The sequence below is a fragment of the Cynocephalus volans genome, chromosome 6 (genome assembly GCF_027409185.1).
Source record: "Cynocephalus volans isolate mCynVol1 chromosome 6, mCynVol1.pri, whole genome shotgun sequence".
Lineage (NCBI taxonomy): Eukaryota > Metazoa > Chordata > Mammalia > Dermoptera > Cynocephalidae > Cynocephalus > Cynocephalus volans.
Genome location: NC_084465.1, coordinates 98,551,492 through 98,577,872, shown reverse-complemented (window position 1 = coordinate 98,577,872; position 26,381 = coordinate 98,551,492). Strand labels below are relative to the sequence as shown.

Here is a 26,381-nt window from a genome sequence, read left to right as displayed (position 1 = left end):
GCATCAACAGCTGATTCTGATGTGAAACCAAACTGTGTGAGTCACCCCTGGAGTGTGTGGGGGTCTCAAAAATGGCAGCGCCAAAGCCCCGGTAGATGGCAAAGAAGTTTCCAAACATGCCCACCTATGAGCCCTCCCCCAACACTGGACATGGGACTTGGTCAAAGAACTTTCCAGGTCTCATGGCAGCTGCTGCTGCTTTCCACCCATCTGATGGAGGCCTTTCCTCAGGCAATGGCCGCTGCAGTTGAGGACACTGAGGCCCAGAAGGAGGGAGTGTCTGAGGGCTCTCGGTCAGTTAAGGACAGAGCCAGGACTGAACCCTGCCCCTCAAGTGGGATGACTTTGTTGGCCACCCATGTGAACGATGCCCTGGTGCTGGTACCTGCGGGGACCCTCACCTGCTCACTCAGAACCTGCCACTAAGTACCATCTCTTGCTGCTCTACAGGCTACCCAGGGACACAGGAACAAGAATCTCAATGACTTGGCTACAGAAAAGAGGCCAGCAAGGTAAAACCAGTGCAGAGGACCCAAGAGAGAAATGCTCTGTTTGGGGCTCTCTAAATGGGATGGGTACCCCAGCCGTGATGGGGGCCTAGGGACACTGAAGTCACAGACACCCAAACCATCTTTCTGCACATTTTCCTAAAAAGGCACAGGACACATTATGACAAAAAGCACAACGTATTGTACAGAATGCAAAGTTCACTTGAATATTTAAGTTAGAACATTCGAAGGTTCACGCTTGCAGTGAGAATTCTTCCCTGGATGTCCTGGGTCTGCCTGTAAGGAGGGGCAAACACGGCATCTTCCAAGACCCACATGGGGACCACCACGCCCACCTGTCCCCAGCCTCCTCACCTCTCACGCCTTCCTTCTCTCCTTCCCCAACCACAACCTCTTGCACTAAAATGACCTCTTGGGTCCCAGTACTGAAGGCCGCTTTTCCCTGAAGACTTGCAGTGGTTGGAAGGGACTGGTGTCTGGGCTCATCACCTGTCTCCACTGGCAGAACATGGCTGGACACTCCCTCACGAATACCATGTACCCCCATGTGCTCAGCCCACAGAGGGACAGGGAGTGAAATTGGAAGAACGGCCACCAAGATGTCCCCGACATCCACAGGCATATCACCCCTTCCCTCACCCCACACCAAGTGCTGGAGAATTCAGAATCTGGGGGACATGGAAAGGAACGTGTTCCAGTTTCCAGAGAGTTTCCTGGAACCCTCATGGTGCCCATGCGGGCACTCTGCTGGTACCGTAAGCAAGAAAGCTGGACATGGTCCTATCTCCTGGAGCCTCTCCTCGGCAGACACTGCCCTGTGCCCTGAGCCCCAGGGCCCCTTCTCCAAAGGCACTGCTTCTGCTCACCACACAAGCCACGCCTAACTTTGCAAAACCACCCATTCTCTGCATGGCTAGAGAGGTGCTCTGGCCTCTACCCTCGACCTCAGGGAGCAGACTTTTCAAAGTAGACAGCCCTGCCTCCCCCTGTGCTCTCACACGGGGCCCTCAACTGCTCCCAGACCCTGCAGCAGTCTGGTTCTAGTGACCCTGAGCCAACTGCAGCTCCGATGTGCACGGAGATGACTCTCCTGCCGCGTGCTTTGGCCTCTCATCTGTGACTCAAAGAAGTGTCTACTACCTTCCTTTAGAGTCGCTGGGAGGATTAAATGAGATGGTTGCTTCCAAGAGGTCACCCAGTCCCTGGCCCAGTTCCACATCTCCTTCTCCTGGCCCAAGCACCCCTTCTCCAGCATTTTCAATCTTCTCTTTTGCACAAACTCCCCTCTGATGGGCTGCTGACAGGCAACGTGCTCCCCTGCTTGGAAAGTCCTCCCTGCTATCTCCTTTCCCTTCAACGTAACTGCACTCAACACCTGTTAACATCTTCCTGCTTCACTCCTGTCCTTCTCTCACTCACTGACACCTGGGGGAGAAGGTGTTCTTCTCCACACGCTGAGGAGAAGGCACCAGCAGTTACCCCTCTCCCCTCTCCGAAAGCCAGCCGCTCCCCCTCTGAAACCCTCCTGAGTCCCAGTCCATCTGTTTCTCAGACCCTTGTCTCGGATCTTCATCCTATGACAAAGCCCTGCTGGAGTCCTCCCCCCACCCCCCCACTGAACACAACAGGCTACTTCTCAAGCAAAGCACCAGGGAAGATTAACACATGCTTGTCCATGCTGCAAGAATTAAAGACCACGAGGCCGCTCAGGAATGCAATATTCAGCAGATACAAGGTTTACTGGCTTGAAAAATCCAACAATGAATTCCAGGCTCTTGCCTCTAGGGTGGATGGGGGGAAAAAGAAACAGTACACCAGAGATGGACACAGGACACTGCACTACACATCGGTGGAATTGGCTCAAGGGCTAAGAGCGGCGGGAGCAGGAAGCGAGGAACACTGCTCACAGCCTGTCTGTCCAGATGAGCAGCTGCCTGCGGAGAACAGGCCGGCAGCTCCACGGCAGTCTGGGCCTCTTCCAAAGTTTCAGCGTGGCAGGCAAATGAGTCATTTATAGGGTGACAAGAAACAAACACCCACCACTCTATTTCCCAACAGCCTTGCTCTGAAAATCCAAGGCACTGTGCTCTGAGGGGAGCCCATATACTGTCACAGACAATTTAAGACACATCTCTTCAAACACAAATGATGACACTGGAGGATTCCGTTTGTGTGAAATTCTAGTACTGGCTCAACGCACTGCTGGTACCAGCAATTGGAAAGTGGCCCTGGGGCAGGGGCTGAGAAGGGGCAAAGGCAGCACACCCCATCTCCTCCTGCAGGTGACAGAATGCAACAGCTGTGCATCTGGTGGCGTGGTAATCACACCTTAGTTAAAAGCAACAGCCACATGGGTGGTTCTGGCGAGGCCCCAGGTCCACATCCAGTCTTTCCTTTGGGTCAAACATTCTATAATCCCCTATATTTCATACTGAGAATACATTTGGTCATTAATTTATCAAAAGTGTATTGAAAGTTCAGGCCCTGCTCTGGGCACTGCGTTACAGCAATGAGCAGAGCCAGAAACCTCTGATTACACAAGGTGGGGCGGGGGGCCTTCCCGGGGTGCCAAGGTGCTTTCCTGCACCATTATCTACATACTCAGAAACTGCTTTTGCCAGAGGAATTCCATAGCAAACAGCACAGTAGCAAACAGGAAAAGTGCAGTCAACAAGGCTGAGCAGGGATGCTCCCTCCCCTCATAGGGGTCACATGGAAAAAGGCAGGGAATCCATCCCCTCACAATACCCCCTGGAACTGCACCTAAATTGCAAGCGTCCCACTAAGAGAAAGGAAGATGTCTGGATGTGGTTGGATTGGCCCCCCCTTTGCCCAGCCTGGCTGATGCACTTTTCCTGTTCACAGATGTGCTGGATCCCCTGGTTGGTTTAAGGATCTCCTCGGAGCGTTTGGGCAGTGGGATGAAAGGCTCAATCTCTGTGGCCCCAGTTGGTCAGTGTCAGAATGGAGAATGATTAAAGCAGGACCCAGGAGAAAGAAAGCATCAAATTGGGGGCTGAAGATGCGGAGCCAACATCAGACCCCATGGTTGCCTCGCTTGAAAGCTTCAGATGAGTCTCATTTTCCTGGAACAGAAAATGAGGTGCAAGGGCTGGCCAGTTAGCTCAGTTGGTTAGTGTGTGGTGTTGATAACACCAAGGTCAAGGGTTCAGATCCCTGCATCACCAGCTGCCAAAAACAAACCAAAAAAACCCAAAAACCAAAAAAAAAAAAAAAAAAAAAAAAAAACCCACAAAGAAAGAAAGAAAGAAAACGAGGTGCAAGATGAGCCTCTGCTCCCAGGTCTTCAGGTTCACACTGAAGAGCAGTCAGGTCCCAAAGTTGGAGACAAGTGGGACAGCCCAATATGAAGCACCTCTGCCCTAGTGGCTCCTGAAGCTGGGATCCTGACAAGGCTGCCTGACAGAGTGTGTCCATCTAATTCAGATGGAGTGAATGGGTGTCAATCAATTTGGTTTAAAAACAAAACAAAACAAACAACAACAAAATCATCTGCAAATAATACTCGATTTTAGGTGTTGTGAGGGTGGCAATCAAAAGATTGCAAAATGAGGACCGCCCGTGGCTCACCTGGGAGAGTGCGGTGCTGATAACACCAAGGCCACGGGTTCGGATCCCTATATAGGGATGGCCAGTTAGCTCACTTGGGAGAGCATGGTGCTGACAACACCAAGTCGAGGGTTGAGATCCCCTTACCAGTCATCTTTAAAAAAAAAAAAAAAAATCATAAAATGTATTAACTTAATCAGCATTTTGACTAACAACCAAGACTGGACCCTGTCTAGTGCTCAGACCCAACCAAAGGCTTGCCTGTTCTTGTACAGACAACTTCATGGCCTGGCACTGCCTCGGGGGCAGTGGGTGAAATGGAAACGTCAGCTACTCATTTTAAAAGGAAAAAGTCCAGTAATAAGGGACTCGGGTTTCAGAGAACCTCCCGTGCCCTGCTGTCCTTCCAGCAAGCCAGCCCTCCTCTGCTTCCTCACTCTTCCCAACTTGTTCTGCTGGGCTGTGCCATTTTTTTTTGTTCTTTAATCTCTGCTTCTCTGGGTTTGCATTTAAGATCCTTCAGAATCAAATAAATGTTAAATATGAAAGTGGATCAAATTTGGTATAGATTACCACTTGATCATGAGGTTAACTTTTATTTTACTTTTTGGCGGCTGGCTAATAGGGGATCTGAACCTTTGACCTTGGTATTATAACACCACGCTCTAACCAAGTGAGCTAATTGATCAGCCCTAGGTAAACTTTTATAACTAAAATAATTTATAAAAAGTAATTCAGGGCCGAGCCCGTGGCGCACTTGGTAGAGTGCGGCGCTGGGAGCGCTGCGGCGCTCCCGCCGCGGGTTCGGATCCTATATAGAACTGGCCGGAGCACTCACTGGCTGAGTGCTGGTCACGAAAAGGACAAAAAAAAAAAAAAGTAATTCAAACTCCTGTCTGAAAGTGCCTCTGAAATTATGGCTGATGTCTGCATTCTCCACATCACTCATTTCCATATTATTTGAGCTTGTTGCAATGAACTTAGGTTGTTTTCTTATCAGAAGAAACTGAAGACTTTTAAGGGGTACATGAAAATGATGAAGATTTTTTATATTAGTCTCATGGGCTGTTTTTAATTACTAACAACATGGAAATTTTACAGTGTCTCTTCCAATTATGAGTAGATTACCCATTTTGCACTAAAATAGACTGAGCACTGACTTTTAAACCCCATACCCTTGGAATATTACGGCATTTTGTATGGCATTTGATGCCAGAAATAAACATTCTAAACACAGATTCAAAGCTGCAAAAAAGCAAAGAGAGGGCTGGCCGGTTAGCTCACCTGGTTAGAGTATGGTGTTGTAACACCAAGGCTAGGGGTGCCACCAAAACCAAAAAAACAAAGCAAAGAGGACATGGTTGTGGACAGGGACACCACCAAGCAGACCCAAGAAAATAATTTAAAGGGTTCCTGTGTAACCATTAAAGAACAATTTTAGCGGCTATACAAAATCTAATTTTAAAAAATATTTAGAAGTTTTAAGACAACCATTTTAAAAAAAAGGGTCTATAAAGAGAATTCTCCTTTTCTTGAGGGAGGGAAATGCTTTTTTTCTTTTTAAAACTTTTCGCTTTTAAATTGTAAAAGTAACTCATGTTCTTTAGAATTCATGTGCAACATAAAGCAAAACTTAATAATCCTGTACTCACCCTATCCCCAATACAATGACTGTTACTGGCTTCTTGTGTTTCCTATCACCTCAACATTTTTTTAAACAGGAGAGGGCTTGCCTAGGAAGGGGCCCACATCTGCTGTGCTGGGGGTGTTCAGGCACGTCTACGCTGTGCTGGTTTGGCAAGCAGTGTGCTCTTCTGTATGCACGTTCTGGGGAAAAGGTTAAAACTAAGAGTGGAAAGATAAGCAGCAAATATCTGGCTAGCGTGACATTCTGAACAGAACAAAAACTATGGAAAGAATAAGCTCTTGGCAATTTACAACCAGAGTCAGATAAGCCATCTCTCAAAAAGAAACAAGTCTGGAAAAAGTATCCAACGGCCCTCCCATAAACGCTGAGGGAATGATGGAAATCTGGCATTAACATTTTCCAGAAAAGAATCTTTTTCAGTACCCAAGGGAAAATTACCCACCTATTATTTGATGAAACAAAATTGCTTTCTTCTAACAGTTATTTTCAAGATGGGCTCAAATTTCAATACTTTAGTGCCCAAATCTATCCTATTTCAGGATACAGTACACAAAAAAGGAAAACATTTGATTTCCAATAGTAACTATACCACAAAAAATAAAACTGGAAGAATTTTTTTTTAACATGGTCTGTTAAAGATAACAAAGTATCTTTCTTTTGTCTTCCTGTGGAAGCAAAGGGAACAAAGAGTTTCTTAAACATTTGTTCTATGTCCCTGTCCATAGCCACCTCCTCTTTACTTCACTGCAACCTTAAACCTGTGTTTACGCTTATTTCCAGTATCAGTAAACAAAATGCTACAGGACTCCAAGTACACAAGGCTTAAAAGTGAGTGCTAAGAGAGTCTATTTTAGGGCAAAATGGGTAATAATTCTACTTAGAACTTGAAGAGACATTTCAAAATCTCTAAGGTGTCACACTTATAGCTGGTTCTTACCACTGAGTTTTGGAGTGTTTGGCCCCTCTCAGCCATGTGCGCCCTGAGAAAGGGAAAGAGATGTGAGAATAAGGACTGATCCTCATTTGCTGTTACTCCCCCTCTACCTGATCATCTCAGCTTGGAGCTGTGGCCACCTTGGAGTGATTGTCACATTTCTGCCAACCTCCACACTGGGACATTTCAGCTCCACTGAGCACTGTTCAACTGTTGACACGGATCCCAAACTGTTTCCCGCAGAAAGCCCTAGCTCACTGTGCAGATCCCTTTCCTATGACCCCACGAGTACTGAGCAAATGCCTTAATGTTCACAGCAGAATAGTAACCCTATTATGTGCTCATTTGGTTTTTAAATATAAGTCTCTCTAATCAGCAGTGTAAACTATGTGGGCTTCAGATAAACCCTGACCTGTCCTAACAGAGGTCATTCTAAAAAGAATGGCAAGTAGGGAAGGAGGTCTGACAAAGAGTTAACAAATGTACTTACAACTATTTGGTGAATCAAATTTGGCATTTGAACTTAGCCGGAAAGAGCCCCAGAACCCCCAGCATCATTTTGCAGAACAGCTTCAATGCAGGGCCCACACCCAGCCTTGCTTTCTGTAAATGAGGAACTGAGGTGTGAAAACCATGAGGGTTTTGTGGATTTCTTTCAGAAAGAGATGAGGAGGAGAAATGATGGAGATAAGATGTAGATTTGGAGGAGCCACCATTTAAGAAAAGAAACTGTCTGATAAGCAGCCAGCTTTCTTTTCAGGCGGGAGAGCTGTCACCAAGTAAGTGGGACCTCTGGGCTATTTCAACAGAGCAAAGACATGCATTGCCCTGAACTCAGAGTTCTGAAGACTCTTCTCTACTTCTGTCTAGTTCCTGTGGCTGCAATGTAACAATTTTTTTGTTTGGGCCAGCTGACTGGTACAAGGATCGGAACCCTTGACCTTGGTGTTACAAAACCAGTGCCCAAACCAACTGAGGTAACCGGCCAGCCCTAATGTAACAATTCTGTATTCTCCTGATCTAAACACATCTCAAGCTTCTAGAAGTCAAACTGCCACTAACAAGTACACTGAGGCACAGACAGCTCCAGGTCATGAGCACCTAGTCAGCAATGACACAGCATTACCCCTCTTGATCTCTTTTCAAGTCTAAGTATTTTCTATCCCTCAAACCTCCTAACATCCAGGAATTTTCTTCCATTCCATCAGAAGCATGCTGTTGCTAAGCAACTTGGACAAGTCACATCTAAGGATACTCTCCACATTCTCTGCGAGTGGGTGCGGTTAAGACAAACATGGTGACAAAGTCACTTCAAGTTACAACTGGGAGAGTATAAAGATACGACACACACAGACCTTTCAAAAAAAATCATCTGTATGTTTTACTCTGGCATGTTGACAGCAAGACCATGCCTTGAATTTGTTTTCTATTTTTGTTTTTCGTTTTTTACTTTTTTTTGTTTGCTTGTTTTGTGGCTGGCCAGTACAGGGATCCTATGACCTTGGTTTTATCAGTACCACACCCTAACCATGTAAGCTAACCAGCCAGCCCTCTTGACTTTGTTACTTACAGGTTTTAACCATCCTCACAGAAACTCCATTCTCAAAGGGTGTTAATTTGTACATTAATTCTGATGGGTACAAAATCCTGGAAGAGGGGAAATAAAGACCTACGTTCACTGCCATGATGGATCCGTATGTCTGGAAAGATGACTGGGACTTATACTGCAGCCACCTTTGACCTTCCTCTAGTCTTCAATTCCATCTTTAACTGAGTTTAAAGCAATTCACGGTGTGGTGTGGTGTGGTGTGGTGTGGTGTGGGTGTGTGTGTTTTGCTCCAGATCCCTTTTAACTCAGTAATGTTTGAGACTCCCCCTCTTCCTACCTTGCTGGACAGTACTACAGCCAAAAAACTTCCAACATTCGTCTCTTCATCACATGGACTGCAGTGTTTCTACAGATGACCTTTGCAGTCACATAATTTCCCCTGCTTGGTCAGTTAAGCATTAACTAGGAGTTTTATGCCTTCAGTGCTCTGGTGGAAAGAAAACATGTATAACTGGCAATGTTCTCTCCATTTCTGACACTCTGATTAAAAGGCCACTCCAGATGCCACAGAGAACTACTCTGTTGTCCTTTCAGGACAAAAAAGTGACACAAAAGTGTATGGCTCAAGACTTGGCAGAGTGAAGACAGCTCAACGAAGCAGCCCAGGTCCACGTTTACTTCAGAGTACCTACTTGCCTGATCTCCAGGCCCTGGGCTCTGTCAATGGCCGGGCACACAGATACTTGTCAGTTGTGCCCAGAGAAGGCCCACAATCTTCTCCCAAAATTTTCCTAAAGGGACAAAGCACAGAAGCTACAGATGCCCTCTACTCCTCAGGAAGTGCCCAACTCGGAAGAAATAATCAGAGCTGGTGCTGCAGGGGCTACATGGCCAGTCTATGAGTTACCAGACATGTAAGGCATGGACGTGTCTTAACACCAGAACGTACAGCGAAGGGGGTAAGACGCAGAGGAGACCAAGACAGAGAGCCTGGCTTTCAGGAGTTCACAGGGGGGCAACTACAACCGTTGCAACAAGTGCCAGAACAGAGGCCGGGGGCAGGCGAGGCGGGGGCAGGGAGGCGGCGGCAAATCACTCAAGTGATGCGAAAAGGCCAGGCCCTTGACCACAAGAGAGACCCCCGCGGGTACCAGATGGGTAGAGTACCCTTTAGTTTCAAATTTCAACACCCCCGAGGCAAAAGGGTCGACTCCCACGTAGCACTAAAACCCCCAACCCTCCTCACCCACCTCCCGGAGGTCACAAAAACGGATGTGGAGAGCGCAGGCCCCGCCCGGCCTTGCCCGCCCCCCCCAGCTGCCCCTCCCCCGCACCCCGCCGGCCCGGGCCCCGACGCTGCATAGCAGACCCGAGCCCAGCGGGACCCGGCAGCTGCGGTCGCCTCACCTCGGGCGGGAGCCGGCGGCAGAGGACGGTGGCGTGGGGCTCAGCACATCCTGGGGCTGCCGGGAACCGGGGTCGCGAGGAGCCCGCAATGAGCTATGGTAACCGGCAGGGGCCGCAACCGGTACGGTGGCTGATGCCGGCGGCACTTCCGCCTCCCGCGCCCGGCCGGTGGCGCAGACCGGAAGCCCGCCGCCCCCACGGCGCTGCCCCCGACGCTGACGCCGCCATCTTGGGAGCGGACGGGGGGGGGGGGGGGGGGGCGGGGGACAAGGATCGCGGCCTACCGGCACTCTGGGTGGGGTGCCCCGGCCTGGCGTGCTTAGATGCCGGCGGTGCGGCTCCGGGGTTGGGAGCCCGAGGCCCTTCCCAGCCCTCATGTGCAGTAGCGGGCAGGCTCCCCGGCGTGAACATCGCGGAGCCCTCCGGTCATCGCCCACACTCCCTTCGCTCACACTCTTGTGCACGGACGGTTACAGCCCCAGCGCCTGTCCGGCGTCGACACTCGACTGGACGAAGCTGCACAAAGCTGGCTCCCGGCCTGACCACCACCCTCGACAGCTCCAGGCGCTGTTGGGGACAGCCCAAGTCCTCGACAGAAAGGCAGTTCTAGGCTGTCACTGTGTAATACAAATAGGCAAGTGCCAGTTGTCCTAAAGAATTGGTGGGTGCATAAAATCCATGCTATGAAGTCCCACATACTTTCTAGAGATGGGCTGCAAATTTAGCTTCCAGCTTTCCAGAATCCAGTTCAAAGAGAACAAGTGGTTATACGATTCAGGAGTGCATCCGAGGTGTCCGAGAGTAATTGTTCCCTACTATCCACTGTCCCATACCTCCTTCCCCCATCCTTCTCTTCTTCATTTTAAAAACAATTGCTTTACTATATCTTCTTGTAGTAATAGAATCCCACCCCTTACAGCAGGACAAATTGCTGTCAAGCTAGGCTTATATTTCTTAGCCTGTCCTGCAGCAAGGTTGAGGCTATGTGCTAAAGTTTTTACCAGTGGGACAAGAGTGATAGTGATGTATGAAACTTATATGTCATGTCCTTAAAAGGAAATTGCTAAAACGTTAATAATTGGTGAATATAGGTGTTTACTGCATTATTCTTTCACAAGTATTCAGGAGGTCTGAAATTTTCAAAATAAAAAGAAGAGGTTAAGAAAAGGAAATTGCTTGCTCTGCACCTCCTTTCTCCCCTTTCCTGCTGGTTGGAACATGATGCAGCGGCAAGCCCCTTCAGTCATACAGGAGAGGCAAAACCCTGCCTAGGTCCTTGCTACTCAGTGTCATCTGGGGACCAGCAGCATCAGCATCACCTGGGAGCTTGTTAAAAATGCAGAACCTCAGGCCCCACCCAGATCACTGAATTAGAATTTGCATTTAATTCAGAATCTGCATTCAATGGGATCCCCAAGTGAATTTACTAAACACACTGAAGTTTGAGAAGCACTCCCTAGGTGATGGCAAACAAGATTCTGCTGTTTCCAGGGTTCTGTGTACAGTATTATGAGATGAACTGGCAAAACTGAGAAGGGCATATATGTATCCATTCAAACTTTAAAAACATTTTTTAAAAAACATATATGAGACTATAATAACTATTTCACCAGAGCTTACTATGTGCCAGGCACTGTGTTGAGCATTTAATACAAGATCTCATTTATCCTCACAACAATTCTGTTAGGCACCATCCACCATGAATATCACATACAAGGGATAATGAAGGTAGCTCTCCCCTAAAAAAACATCCCACCATCTCCCCCGTTCCAAAGTGGTCTCTAACTGGTCTAACCAATTAAGGTCATCCTGTTCTCCCTTGGCTTAGTGATTAGTTCAGGAATACTCTAATCAGCTCTCAGAACAGCACTGATGGGACCTCCAGGTCTTTGCCTTCCTGGTTTCTCTCTCTCTCTCACTGTGCTTTGAGATATTTCTTCCACTTGATCTAACAGGCTACTAGCTTTATAATGACCATCCTCTCCTTCAGTTTATCTACTGTGTGGGGTACTGAATAAGCAAGCCGACAAACTCCTTGCTTTTCTGGGGAAGCCAGCAGAGCCGACATCCCTTTTGCCTACTTCCCCGCTTCTCTCTCCCTTTGAGGTGTGACCTTTGATTGAACCCAGGACCTTGGAAGCTTTGTAAACGAGAAACTTATGTTCTTATTTTGTTGATAAGTAGATAGCTATCAATCTGCAAGCGCCATGGCAGCTGAAAACGTTCTGTTCTATAAATAGCTTGGTAGCAGATATCATTGATTTATTCAATACGATTTGTTATTTTCACTGGCTTATAAAAAGGAACTTAAAATAAACTAAGATGCTTTCTTTGCAGGTCAGCAGCCTGGAAAAGTCCTCCTGATTTCATAAAATAGATCGTGTCTTTCTTCATTTCCCATTGTCTCCCCTCGGGATACTGGTTGACAACATACTGAACTTATAAAAAAAAAAAAAAAGTTTTTTTTTTTTCCAGTTCCAGGAAGTTTTGCTATAATTGAATCTCTTCCAGTGAATTTGGGTAAAACTGTCATTTCTCCCACAAGTTCTGTCTCACTGGGAGCCCCCTATTCTGAGAGTTCTGTCTGTTCCTTCTCCCTCTGGCTCCAAGGTCCCTTCAGTTGTATTATTATTTTTCTCTTGCCTACTCATGGCACCTTTCACCCTCTGGCCATAGGTCAAGCAGAGAAATACCTAAAGGCACTACAAGCGGTGGAGGGCCGGCAGTCTCCTGTAGTCTAGCCACATACCAAGCTGCCAAGCAGTGGCACTTGCTTGGAGGCACTTGAACAAAGGTCTTCAATTCCTGTCTCCCCAGCTGTACAGCCCTCTCCTAGCCTTGGAGATAGGGAGGTAATCAGGCTCCTCTGGTCCAGAGAGAGCAGCAAGCTACCATATACAAGGGCAGGCTCTGCCCTTCCTCTCTGAAGTCCCATGAATCTCCAAGGCCAAGATCTCTCCAGAAATTAAGGAATTTTAATTCTCACTCCAGGCCTCTTCCCCATGGTCTCCAGGCCCTTATGTGGTCCACAGAAGAACAAAGTCTAGTACTGCTGTCTTACTCTAACCCTGGGTGATCCAAAAACCTTCCCCTTCTGGGTCCAAGCAACTTGTGACACTGCACATACTCTATTGGGGAAAGGTAGTCAGCAGATGGACTGGGGTTGGGAGGAAGAAAGAACAGTAGGGACTGGGAATCAAGTGTCCTCACCAATACCCAGACATTCAGGTCATAAACAATATTGCAACTCAAAACCTTGTAACAAACCTGAACACTTTTCTGATCATTTCCTTATGGAAAATTCCTAGAATATTGGTTAAAATGATTTTAAATTAACCATATTTTAATTTTGAAAACAAACCCCAGACTGCATGCAAGAGAGGTTTTACCCCATTCATTCTCATACCAAGAGTTGGGAAGGGGCCGGCCCCGTGGCTCACTTGGGTGAGTGCGGTGCTGTTAGTGCCGAGGCCGTGGGTTCGGATCCTAAATAGGGATGGCCGGTGTGCTCACTGGCTGAGTGTGGTGTGGACGACACCAAGCTGAGGGTTGCGACCCCCTTACTGGTCAAAAAAAAAGAAAAAAAAAAGTTGGGAAGACTCCACACCCCTTACAGCAGGGCAAGTGGCCCACACTGTCACCAACATGGGGTATTATTCTTTACTTCTCTGCAATCTAAGTGAAAAAAAGTCATTGTTTTAATGTGCATTTCTTAGTAAGTTTGATCGTTTTTCTATTTTTATGAACCATTTATATTTTATCTTTACATAATGATTTTTACAGATGTGTCCAACATGATATTTTGGTTTACCTTGGGGAGCATTTGCTAACATTAAACATTGTTTTAGAAATAATGTATGCTGGGCTGGCCCGTGGCTCACTTGGGAGAGTGTGGTGCTGATAACACCAAGGCCATGGATTCGGATCCCTATATAGGGACGGCTGGTTAGCTCACTTAGGAGAGTGTGGTGTTCACAACACCAAGTCAAGGGTTAAGATCACCTTACCGGTCATCTTTAAAAAAAAAAAAAAAAAAAAGAAAGAAAGAAATAATGCATGCTTGTGGTAAGTTTTTAAAAAGCATAACAAAAGGCTATATGGCAAAACATAAGTTTCCCTCCCTCCGACTCTGACTGTCAGAGTTCACCAGGTAACCATTGCTACCAGTTTCCTGGTATCTTTCAGAGACACTGTCTACACAGACAATTACTGATATTTTCATAAATAAAAAGCAAGTGTCAGCAAGATGGGAGCCAAGCTTGGATACGGAATTATTTTCCTTCTTTCCTCACTTAAAGAGAGCCAACCACTCTGGATAGAAATGGCGACTGAGACGCACTCTTTGCCTTTGAGGCTATGTGTGATTGCAGATGGTTTGATAAGGATTTCAACAGAGGTGTTTGCTGTACAAACGAGAATGGAACTTCTAGAATGGAATGAGTAAATGCCTATTTGCTAAGCGTCTGCCATGTGCTAAACGCTGCTGATATTCCCTTTCTGTACTTATTTACTTCCCCAATGACCCTGAAAGATATGTACTCTCCATTTTACAAAAGATGAAACACCTCCCCAAAGTCACTATAGCATGCAGAATGATGCTCTTCTGCCCAGGGGCAGCCCTGAGCACCCCCCATGAAGGATGAAAGCTATGAAACGAATGAACTGGTCCATCAGAAAGGCCATGATGCCTTCCCTTGGATCACAATGTTTCTGACTTAACCAGGAGGAAAGCCATACATTCCCCAAAACAACCTTTCCAGGCAGACCCCTGAAAACATTTTCCCTACGGTGCCAGAAACAAATCACGAACAAGCCACTTGATGGAAAGCCATCTAGACAGCTTGTTGACCAGCATCTTCTCTGCCTGAGAGGACTCTTGACCACCCTGGGAGCACTAGTGGAAGAGCAGAAAGGCTCCATGAGACTGGCATGAGGTGGAGTGGATTATTCCAACTCGTAGTTCTGGAGGGTTTGGCATGGATCAAAACCAGTACAACCAGGAACCAAATATTTTGCTTCCAAAGAAATTCTCCTTTGGTGTAAAATGTTACAAGTGTGTAAGATGGAACACCAAAGATCATACTGCTTCCTGCAATCAGAACCAAGACAGAGGTGGCAGAGAACGACCATGTGGCCACATAGCCCAGTCTCAGAGGATCAGTGTGGTACAATGGGAGGGTCTGGTTCTCCATTAATATTGTCAGCGTACCCTAAGACTGGGCTTACCAATCAGACTCACGAGTGACTGATGCTTAAACCAAATGCTTGTTTGCTTGTTCATAGTTAGAGTGTCAGGAATACTCATATCCCTGTTTTACTTATCAAAAAAATATACTCATTTACGCAAATGAAAGCGTTTGTTTTACCAAAACCCCTCTATTATTCAGTACTAACAATTAAAAAAATTTTTTTGACAGGTCAAAAATGGGTTTCATTTAAGTAGATTTCCTCTGACTATGAAGACATCATTCAAGCAGGACCCAGAAGGCTTCGACTCACTCCCTGGAACTCTTCTCCCCATTCAGGCTGGCTCTGTGTCTCTTTCCTACAGGCACAGCCTTTCTGTATGCTGCAGGGGAGAAAGAGGCAAGGCTATCACTTTACTGGTGGCCATCCCATCTCTGTAACTCTTAGACCAGTGAGTCTCAGACAATTAAACCCCTGATCTCAGATGTCTCAATCATATGGGCACTTTGTGGGAAAAATTGGTTATATAAGCATGCAGTCCTCTAACCTACTATCCGACTCATCATGTTCTCTCTGTCCTCATTGTGTCAACCCTGCATTTGCTACAGATCTCATTCCCCTCTGAGAGTCTCTGGCTGCAGCTTCCATTCACAAAAACTAATCAGTACTAGTAGGTCCAGAATCTTTCTCTGGAAGCATCTCTGACCTCGGTGACTGAAAAAGAATTCTGCTGGAGTTGACATAGAGAAAAGCCAGTTTCTGGGAATGGAACTGATGTGTTGGAGGTACGTTTTAGAGCTCTGAGCCCTTTTCTGATGAAGAGACTTCTTCAACATATATATTCCGGATTGGTCTAGCCTGTGGGAAAGTTTGTACTTATCCTTCTTCCACATGTGTTTGAAGCACCTTTCTCCTTGTCCTGGGATTCCCACGTGTTTCTTTTGGGACTCATTCCAATAAGGCCTATCTCTTAACTAGTTGTCAACAGATGTCAATTGTGGCATCTGTTAGTTACCTATCTGACATCTTTTCTATTTCCCCTTTTTTATTTTCCAACACGGCCCTGATGTTGTGCAGGTAGATGGTCAGGGGAGGCTGGTCCTTCCCTCAGTGTCAGGATGGGCACATGACACAATACATGCTTGCATGTATTTTTTGGATTCCACTGTCACTTTCGCCAACATGCTAAGGATGCCAGAGGAAAAACATGGAAGCATTGGTACCTTGGTGGTGTCACTGAGCCACTGAATTAACTGACTTGTAACTGCCTTATCTTTGAACATTGCTTTGTTGGGTTTTCTGTTACACCTGAAACTATCCTATTTGATATTGCACCAAATCACACTACTTAAGTCGTCAACTCATAATGCTGTTTTAATAACCATGCAACCCATTCACTGAATAACCTTACAGGTACAGGCAGGTGCCTAGCACTAGAATAAGAAAATATGTCGAGACTTAGACTTTTCTACCAAGGATAACTTATCTTTTTCTCCCCTCCCCCCCAACCAAAAACCTTTGTAAACCAACAATTTCTTAAACTTACATTATCTTATAATCTTTTAAATTACTCTCTGAGGTAGCCAGGCACTCTGAGCTCTTTGCAGCTGAGGAAAGCATAGATGTAAAATGGCCAAGATCACCCAAGCAATTAGTGGCAGAGTTTGGGAAGGAGCCCAATTTTGTGATTCCAAAACTCTACACCACTGCACCCAGTGTCAGTGTACACAAAAAATGTCTGGCACTAGGGCAGGTCAAACGTGAGGTATTAAGAGGCAAACAACGTCCCGCGAAGTCAACCAACGGTTCTACTCCCGCTGGAGACCCGCTGCAGCCGCGGGGGACAATCACAATGCCCTTAGAACACCTTGGGTCGAAGACTAGCAACCCGGCCTACACCAGTCTAAACCCTGTAACGCAGAAGACACCCCTACGCATGCCACGGCCCCGCAATGCGCTTAAGACACAGAGGACTACTCAGGCCAAGGCTAGGCCCAAGATCCCAGGCCTCTCGTTCCCCTCACCCCGGCCAGACTCAAATCTCAGGCCCACAGGGCACTGCCAGCCGAACCCACATTTTGTTACCGACTATCTTTCGAATTCCGGAGTCTCCCTGTCTTCTGGCTTTCCTTTTTCTGGGAAGCATAACGTCCCTCAGGGGTCACCCGAACACTTTACTCCAGCCGGTCAGCAGGCCCAGAGCTCACCAGGGAGACCCCTCCAGCGGAACCGGAAACACTTGCTTGGATCCTCGGCTAAGGTGCTCGATTGGCCAACACAAAAGAAGCCCTGCCCCCTCGAAGCACGCTGGCCAATCAAAGGACAGGCTGGCTGATGCGGCGGGGGCGGGCCGCTTCCGGCAGTTTCCCCTCAGCCCCTGCGTAGGGGAGCATGGGAGCGTGGGCGTTTTTCGTTGGTGGCAACCTCGGTGGTCTCAGCTTCAGTGGTTGCGTCACAGTCTGGAGTCGCCTTCTGCTGCTTTTACCCGGGTAGCGTGAGGCTTTCGTTAGTCCTGGAGCGGTAAGTGGGCCTTTTTCGAGGCTGGGCCGGAGAGAGGAACAGTCGCCTTAGGTTCTTAAAGGGGATTGGGGGAATAGAGAGAGAGAGACTGGGGGTACGTGGACGGGCTTTGCAGCCCGATTCGCCCCTGCAAGGACTATTTACTCTCCTCGCAGCTTTGTCCTGAAGTCCCTGTGGCGTCTTGAAGAAAGCATCCCCTCCCACACTCCCCTACATGGAGTCCACGCTCCCGACAACCGAGTCCCAGGTAAGACAAGGTACATTTTTCCCGTCCGGATTCGGTACCTACTTTCAGGCCTCTGCCGACCTCGCCCTTTGCAGGAGGGTTTGGCATGGCTGTCGTGATGGGAGTGAGCCTGAACCCCAGGTAGCCCTTTGCCCAGTAGTCCTTTTCCTTCGTCTTGGTCCCTAGATGAGGCACATAGAAGAAGTGGTTTACCGGCTTCTTCCTTTCAGAACCACCAACTGGGAGCAGAGCCCTCTGGAGGAGTCTGTAATAGAGTTTCTCAAAGTGTCTTTGTGGAATGCTTCTCAAGCTTGCAGTAGGCTTCATTCCACTGTTTAATAATAATAATGCCCAGGTGATTCTGTATCACACCAAAGTTCCATTGACTTACAGGACCAGTAAATGTAGGGAAGGAGGAGTAGGCCTGGTTGAACTGCGGAAGAGCTTAGTAATCAGTGAACTTGGGAAGAAAGAGAGGAAATAGCAAAGGGAAGGATGTTGGGAGAACCCTAGAACCTCTGTCTCGTTAATGATTCTTCCTGGGCTGCCTAGTCTTCTCCTTTCTCTTAGAGCATCTTTTTTTTTTTTTTTTTTTTTTTTTTGTGGCTGTCCTGTGTAGGGATCTGAACCCATGACCTTGGTGTTTTAAAGATGAGCATAGAACATCCTTACTTAATGGTTTCCCTCCCCCAAGAGATGTTCCCTCATCTTTTCCTGGAGAGACTACATTTTCACAGTGTACTATCTTTATCTTTATAGCACTGCCTCAAAAATTTATGTCCATGTTTTACTCTCTCCTTCCTAACCCCTACTCCACCCCTTAGAATCCATTTATACCCTATCCCAACACTGGGGAGCCTTTTACACAAAGCCCTTTTTTCCCTTGCATCTGCTGTTTTTAGCTCTTCCCAGCCTTCCTAGATTGAGTGAGAGGCTGACTTTCCAGCCTCTTGTACTGAGATGGGCTCTCATGTTGTTTCAGGGACCAATGCTGTTTGAGGATCTGGCTGTGTATTTTTCTCAAGAGGAATGTGTGAGTCTGGACCCTGCCCAGAGGCCCCTCAGCAGAGATGGAACACAGGAGTGTTTTGAGGATGTGCCCTTGATGGGTAAGGCAATTGTCTTTCCTGCATTTTGGAACTTTTGTCAGCTTAAGGATGAAAATTTTATGCCTTGTCCACATGTTGGTATAGTGGAATGGGAACTGTCCCTGGGCAATTGATGTGGATATGATAAGTTGCATGAGAGAACAAGTTTGATAGTATGAGATTATTTCTACAAGATAAAAATCCAGTATAGTACAGTGACAGTGGTTTCACATAAGCAGTGGCAAACCTGGTAATCTTCCCAAATATTTGTTACAGTTAATTTACAGTTTTCCTTGGGAAACCCCATTAATACAGATTATTATCATTTGCTAATATGAGAAATCAATTTACTTTTATGTGGATGTTATGCCTTTCTCACTTAAGGGGAACTGTATGTAGAGGTATTCCTATGCCTGAGTAGATTTTATCTCTGGGTAGGGTTGAGTATCTAACCTATTCCATGACTCATATTTTCTGCTTCTCTGTTCCTCATGTTCATGTTTTCCTCTGTTTTCTTGAACATATGGAGGATTTTCATAATAGGTATTTTAACATTTATTTCTTTATTTTTGATTGTACATTATGGGGTGCAGAGTTGACTATTAGCATTTCTTTACAGTAGTGATGATCAAATCAGTGTATTTTAACATTTTTATGCTAGTTTTATCATTTCTGTCATTTCTGTGTTTCTATTGATTGATTTTTTTCTCCTAGTTATGGGTCATATTTCCCTGCTTCTTTACATGTCTGGTAATTTTTGATTGGATGTTGGACATTGTGAGTTTTATGATGTTGGATGATGGATTTCGTTTCATTTAAAAAAATGTTTTTGGACTTTGTCGTGGGATGCAGTTAAGTTACTTGGGATCAGTTCAGTCCTTTCAAGGTTTACTTTTTTGCTTTCTTAGGGTTCTGATCAGTTATTAGGGATGATTTGGCTTACTGCTAAAGCAGTGTTTTTGTAAACACTTCCACTTTGGGTGGTAAGAACATGAACTATTGTGTGAACTCTGGGTATTGTTCTGTATATTTCTTTTTGGTGGTTCTTCCCATGTCCTTGGGTAGTTTCCCAATGCACTGGTAGTCAGCCAAAGTCTTAAGGGGACCCATGAGCTCTTTCTGGGCAGTTGATTTTTCTGTGTTACTTTGCTCTCAAATTTTAGCCGTCTTGGCTTCCCTGATCCCTGAACTCATTCTCCTCAAATCAGCAAAACCACTGGGTACTATGTGGATTTCCATGTACTATACTGCGGCCCAGAAACCTTTTCCAGTCAGTGAGTTGGGACAATTATAGGACTTTGTTTCTTTGAAAGGAAAAGCCCTTTTTGTATTGGTATATTGGCTTTATAAGTGAAGAATATTTGTAAAAATATTAAAAAGGAATGCTTTTGGCAGGCCCAAGTTTTGTCAGCCAGTCTTGCATTAACACTGGCTATTATTTGCCTGCTGTACACACAGAAGCTCTACCTTGATCTTTCCTCAGTGAGGAGTAAAGAAATTTTTGGGACCTCTCCTGGTGATGATAAAACTATTTCTGGTAACTTGTGTGTTTCTCTGTTGAGGTAGATAAAGATTCACTTGACCTTTTCTTGATAAATATGAATCTCAATCTTTATTCCAATTAGGATTGCTCACCTGTCACTTGAGATAGCTTAAGTGATGAAAAGCTAACAGTGATGAGACCCAAACAGACTAAACAATGCGATCTAATCAGACTAACTGGAAAACTCCACCTCTAGACAATGTCTATCAAGATTGTCCTTAGTGCCTATGCTGTTGGACTCTGACGTAATTATAACTATTCTGTGCTCCTTCCCCTTGCAGATTCACCTGGAACTGGATCTTCTGGGAAGCCAGGAACCTGATGGCTCCTGATTTTGTATATTTGTTAGTGTCTGGGTTATAGGATAACCCATCTATAGCTTCCTGGTCCTCTGTGTAACTACGTTAGCATTTCTTTCCCCAGTATCACATGAAGGTGTTGTCTATATTTTTCTTTGTTTTGTTTTTACCAACAGGAGAGGAAGGCAAGACTGAGATTAACCAGCAGTTAAGTCTAGAGTCTATGGAACTTGAAGAGCTTGCCTTAGAAAAGTACTCCATTGCTGCGCCCCTTGACCATTACCTAGAAAAATCCTCTGAGGATGAAGTTGGAAACCCTGAAAGGAAAATATCAGGTGGAACTTCCATCTGCAAGAAAAAGTTCATAAGCCTTTCAGTTACCATTGAAAACCACACCCCGTTAGTAGAACTATCTCAATGTTTAGGAATCAGAACACTTTCTGAAATTCTTGAAATTCCCTGGGAAGAAGCCAAAAAGGTGTACAAATGTTCTGAATGTGACCAAAGTTTCACTGATAATTCATACTTTGTTTTGCATCAGAAAATTCATTCGGGAGGGAAAAAATATAAATGTGGTGACTGTGGGAAGATTTTCAATCATAGAGCCAACCTGCGGACACATAGGAGAATTCATACTGGTGAGAAGCCTTATAAGTGTGCCGAGTGCGGTACCAGCTTCCGCCAGCCCTCACATCTGTCCCGGCACATGAATAGCCATGTAAAGGAGAAACGCTATACATGTGGCATATGTGGGAGAGGTTTTATGTGGCTTCCAGGATTGGCACAGCATCAGAAAAGCCATACTCCCGTAAAAGCCTATGAGTGTGCTAAAGGTGGTAAATATTTTGGTGAGAAAACACATCTTGCTTTGCATGAGAAAACACACAAATCAGCCACTCAGTACCAGCACACTCAGTGTGTGAAGAGCTTCAAGCAGCCCTCACACCCTGCCCTCTCCGAGAAAGGCCAGGAGGATGACTCTGAACGCTGCAGCGATGATTGTGAAAATTTTTTCTCGTTTGCAAAGTTCAAACCCTTACAATGTTCTGACTGTGATATGACTTTTCCTTCTTTCTCTGAGCTTGTTTCTCATCAGAACATTCATACAGAGGAAAAGCCCCATACATGCAAAACATGCACAAGAAGTTTTACTTCAGACTCAGAACTTGCACGCCACCAGAGGAGCCACACAGGAGAGGAACCTTTTAAATGTACCGTGTGTGGGAAAAGTTTCAAGGTGAATGTGCATCTCATTACTCACAAGCGAACCCATATGAAAAACACCGTGTAAATATAACAAGTTTCTGTTAAAGCTTGGGCTTTTCAGTATCTATACGTTGGAAAATAGTTCCTGTTTACGCGCTGTGATAAGCACTTTATCCACATTCCATGTAATCTTCTCACTACAACCTTGATTTAGGCAGCATTATTTCCATTTTATAGCTGAAGAAGCATACTCAATGTCATAAAGCTAATGAGTGAAACCAGGATTCAAACTTAGTTACTGTTCAAATACCATTTGTATGAGCCAGAGAAAGAGAACTTTAAAAATTTTTTTAGTTTTCATTAAGACCAAGGCTTTTGCTAGAGTTCTTTTAATTTTGTTTATGTGGTTTTTAAGTAAGCTTTAGAAGGAGGAGAGTTTATTTATTTTTTACCAGTACTGCAGAGATAGTATCTAGGAAAGTAAATACTTATATATCTGTTTTATACTTCTTTTTTTTACTATAATTATTTGAATGTAATTTTTGTATGAGACGATTATTGTTTTACATGTGAATTTCTAGAGTTCAGAAGCTTTTCCCCATCACCCTGTAAAAAGTTCCCAAATGAGTGGACTAGTTGATAACTTGATGGCTATTAGTATCCATGGAGTTCTCATTTTCAGATTTGATGCCAGGGGTAGGTACGGGCATTTATGACCCAAATGTTTGCAATGAGTTTTGGCAGTCTAACTACAACCCTTTTCTAGAGGCTGGGCTTGACTTGGGGGAGGGGCAGAAGGAGGGGGTGAGAATTACTCGCTCCTTTCTAAGGTGATTTGCCTCCAAATCTCTACTGAAGCACATTACCTGTTTTGCTGTAAATAATCATGATTTTTTTTTAGTGAGCATGCTAGGTACTTTAGGTATGTTACCTAATTTATTCTTTATAATAAATCTGTGACAGAGAAGACTGTCCTTGTGTCCTAGTAAGGAAACTGAAGCCCTCAGAGGGTAAAGTGGCTACTTTGCCCAGCTCAAAAAAATCGCATTGTGGTGAAGCTGGCATTTAAACTTGGGTTTCTGTGACTCCAAAGGCCATGCATTCTGCAACGCTGCGTTATTTGTTGTCACTCACGCCGTGCATCAGCACTGCAGACAGCCAGGAAGGCCAAGATAGGTGCGTGAGAACAGTCTTCACAGAGGCCACCCTGTGTAATTGCCTCTTGGCATTTTATCTTCACTTTCTTTGCACTTTATCTAAAGCCTGACTTGCGTGTACAATTATAAAGCAACAGAAGACTCCCCAGGACTTCGAGTGCAAACTCCCATCTTTATAAGATCAGAGATGGCAAACTACAGAGTACAGTCCTGAAGGTTTGGCTTAAAAAAAACTAGCCATAACATTTCCTTTCCATCTCCAAAGAAAAATACATATAGAAAATTGTTAGATTTTAACCAAATAGTTGATAATATATAGGTCTTTAGATATTGCTATTACAGATAAATATTGTAGCAAAACATTGTTAAATAGTAAACTTATTGATGTTAAAGAACAAGAGAATGTTGTAAATATACATTTATATAGAATTTCTCTTTAAAGAAAAATTGTATACCTATCAGCAAAACAATATTTATATGGGATTTTGATTGGGATGTAAGAATGGTCTTATTCTATTTATATAGACAGTATAAAAGTACAGTATTTGCTAACATGGAATTACTGCCAGGAAATTTCATGAGCAAAAATAAAGGCCTCTTGAGGACTAATTGGATGGAGATTAGTACCTGGAAAGTGTCTTACAGAACAGCAGATTGAGAATTGAATATGCCAAAAGATGCTGGCTACTGCACACCTAAGTGCTTAACACTGACCATAGGCAGAAAGATAGCTGTTGGTGAGTAAGCAAACTGAAACTAACAGCCCTAACCCAGCTTGCCTACTCTTTTTTTTTTCTTTTTGTCATTCTTGTATTTTGTTTGCAGATTCACAGGTGAGACCATGTGCTCTGTGTGTCAAGGTCAGACTTGGCCCTTTGTTTCTGATGTCTCTCCTCTTAGGATAATGGATGCCAGTAAAGTGTTTTAAATTTCAGCATCTTAAATTTAAAAACAAGGCCTTCTGTACTCTTCAACAGGTCTTTTGTCTAGGTGCTTCGAATTGTGTAGAAAGATGGTCTCCGATTAAATTTTTGATTAGCCATCTCTGGGATATAATGATCTTTGTTAAATATCAACAAGAGCACCACCTCCCTGCTCTGCTTTTGCCCACAGTGTGAGAAACTGGCATCGTGCCTCATTAGCACAGGTAAGGGGTTCTAATATTTCAGTTGAAGACTGAAGAGTTGCAGGGTGGGGAATGAAAGTGGGAAAGAGGCTCCTACTAACAGTTTCTGGAGAAACAGAGAGGAATCTTAGAAGGTACTTGAACAGAATGGGGCTGTTATAATAAATGGAAGCTGTCATCCTTTCCTTTGCTCCTAAGAAAGTATAGGAGAAGGTGAGAATTTATGCTCTAAGTTCTGTTCTGCACCTCAATATGGAAATTCGCCTTTCCAAATGAGGCTTCCTTCACAATTAACCTCTCAGTTTTTGCAGTTTTCTTTATTTCCAGATTCTGGAAGATAATTCCCAAGCTCCATAAAAGATTAGAAAAATAGCACTTTTACAGAAACATTAACATATACATGGGTATAATTAAAATGGCTTTTTGGTGTAATATTGTTAATGATTGGTATACAGAACAAAATGAGAAAAAAAGACAAAACTTGAGGGCCGACCCCGTGGCGCACTCGGGAGAGTGCGGCGCTGGGAGCACAGCAGTGCTCCCGCCGCGGGTTCGGATCCTATATAAGGATGGCCAGTGCGGTGACGTGTGGCCGGTCACAAAAAAAAAAAAAAAAAAAAAGACAAAACTTGAGTGTTAGTTACTGTGAAATAGGCATATTTTCAGTTGTTGCCTTATTGTGCACATGTACCTAAAACATTTGCTGGATGTAATTCTAGCTGGTCTGTCCCCAGGGAGTTGAAGGAAGATGTGTGTTTGCCGGTGAGATTCAGGCTGTTTCTATGATGATGGCTTTTTCACCCTTCTATTTACAATGCCAACTTATGGAGACAGATTCCATAAGATTGTCATGAACTCAGAGATATCATTAGCCTACTATGTTAGGTGCTCTTAAATACTGGATAAAAGTTAATATAGGGATGAAAAACTAAATGCAAGAGTTTGTTGCTATGAATGGTTGGTTAACTACATTTTGCAGTGTGGACACTGACACACTATGCAGAGTGAAAACTTAGTGCTGAAGATATGGACTCTTGAACAAACTCCTTAGTTTTTGTTTTTGGTGCGGTGATGAAATCTGTACTCGAGAGTTCCTTAACATGATTGCTGGAATGTCAGGTTCTGTTAAACAGTCATCATTGATGAAAACAGCATCTTTCCAATAGAATTCAGATGTCAAAAGTTTACATTTTGTAATTTAAGAAATTGTAGAATTTAGTTGTTCTTGAAGGAGTTATACTCAAAATAGTTTTGTTTAGAGCTCTGTTGATACAGGTAATAGTCTATTCACATCTCCCCATTTAACACAGAAAGTGACTAACCCAGTAATTCAAGGAGTTTAAACTAAAAACAAAGGACATTTCACAGTAAGAGTTATTTTGATTCTGACTCCTGAGATTCGATATAATTAAGTGACAGTGGTCTGGTGACTACAGCATAAGATGTCACAGCATAAGATGTCATACAATCTGAAACTGCAGATTTTGCTCAAAATAATCTGCAATTTACTGCATATGTGTACAAAGGGAAACAGCAGGTTATAGTTTATCTGAATAAAGACTGTTTTGAATGTTAAATTTGTTATCCTTGTGGGATCTCAGTAAGAAAGTGTTTTTGCTTTGACTGTGTTAAAAAAGTAACTAAATGATCTTTGTTAGAAATGTGTATATTCATCTGCTTTAGTTTTGTAGATTAGGAGAGCTATTTATCTGATATAAAAGTGACCATCACCCATCTTTCCAAGGCCCATCTGACTACAGGTGTTTTGTCTTTTATTTTTAAGTTGACATCCCTCCTTGCATGAACAGGCTAGGGAGGAGGGGGATGTGACATAAGTATTCATTTATATAAACCTAAGAATATGCTGTAATCTCTAGTTCCTTTGAATACCTCAGAAGTATGTTTGTTGTATTGCACTTCTACTGTTTATTTGTTTAATGTTTTAATATTACTGTTTTTGGTGCATTCTCATCAGTCTTAACTCTAGATTGCAAGCTCTCAAAAGGCGGTGATCGTCTATCTGACGTGCAATTTGGCATCTAATAAATACAATTTTATGATGGCAAGGAGGTAAACTTTTTTTTATACTTCAGTGATTTCAGATGGTGAATTCTGAAGACTGGAGGGATTGTGGTTTGGAGAGGGTGAATAAATAACTTCGTGCCGCTTAATAAAGGAAGTAAAATCGCTTGCTCCCCGGAACTCAGCGGAAAATTCCAGCATCATTCCGAGACGCAGCACTAGAGGTTGTTCTCCCAGTCTTCGCTGCACAGCAGGAGTACAGGGCCAGGTACCCGCGGCTCCACAGGGCAGCGACTGCCCGGCGTGTGTTGCCACTTAAAAGCTGGGAGTTAGGGCTAGGGGACCTAGGGAGTAGGACTCCCAGAAGGCTTCACGGGGCCTCGGGAAGAT

At 44.6% G+C, this 26,381-nt stretch overlaps 2 protein-coding genes across 7 annotated transcripts in view; one reads left to right on the top strand and one right to left on the bottom strand.

Moving 5' to 3' along the window:
• Positions 1 to 17,015, bottom strand: part of NAA60 (N-alpha-acetyltransferase 60, NatF catalytic subunit) — a 34,215-nt gene extending 17,200 nt beyond the window's left edge. For 2 of the 6 annotated variants that reach the window (XM_063100421.1, XM_063100422.1), the window contains exon 1: positions 16,880 to 17,015. The gene's annotated coding sequence lies outside the window, so the exon portion shown is untranslated. Of the gene's footprint in view, positions 1 to 4,100; positions 4,120 to 9,617; positions 9,763 to 16,879 lie in introns of those variants that run through there. The other 4 variants (XM_063100424.1, XM_063100425.1, XM_063100423.1 and 1 more) reach the window with 4 other exon arrangements.
• Positions 17,016 to 17,538: 523 nt separating this feature from the next.
• On the top strand, positions 17,539 to 22,024 carry ZNF597 (zinc finger protein 597). The gene is made up of 3 exons (XM_063101269.1): positions 17,539 to 17,571; positions 18,533 to 18,659; positions 20,657 to 22,024. The coding sequence occupies exons 1-3, from the start codon at positions 17,539 to 17,541 to the stop codon at positions 21,769 to 21,771; spliced, it is 1,275 nt and encodes a 424-aa protein (XP_062957339.1). The 3' UTR covers positions 21,772 to 22,024.
• The last annotated feature ends 4,357 nt before the right edge of the window (positions 22,025 to 26,381 follow it).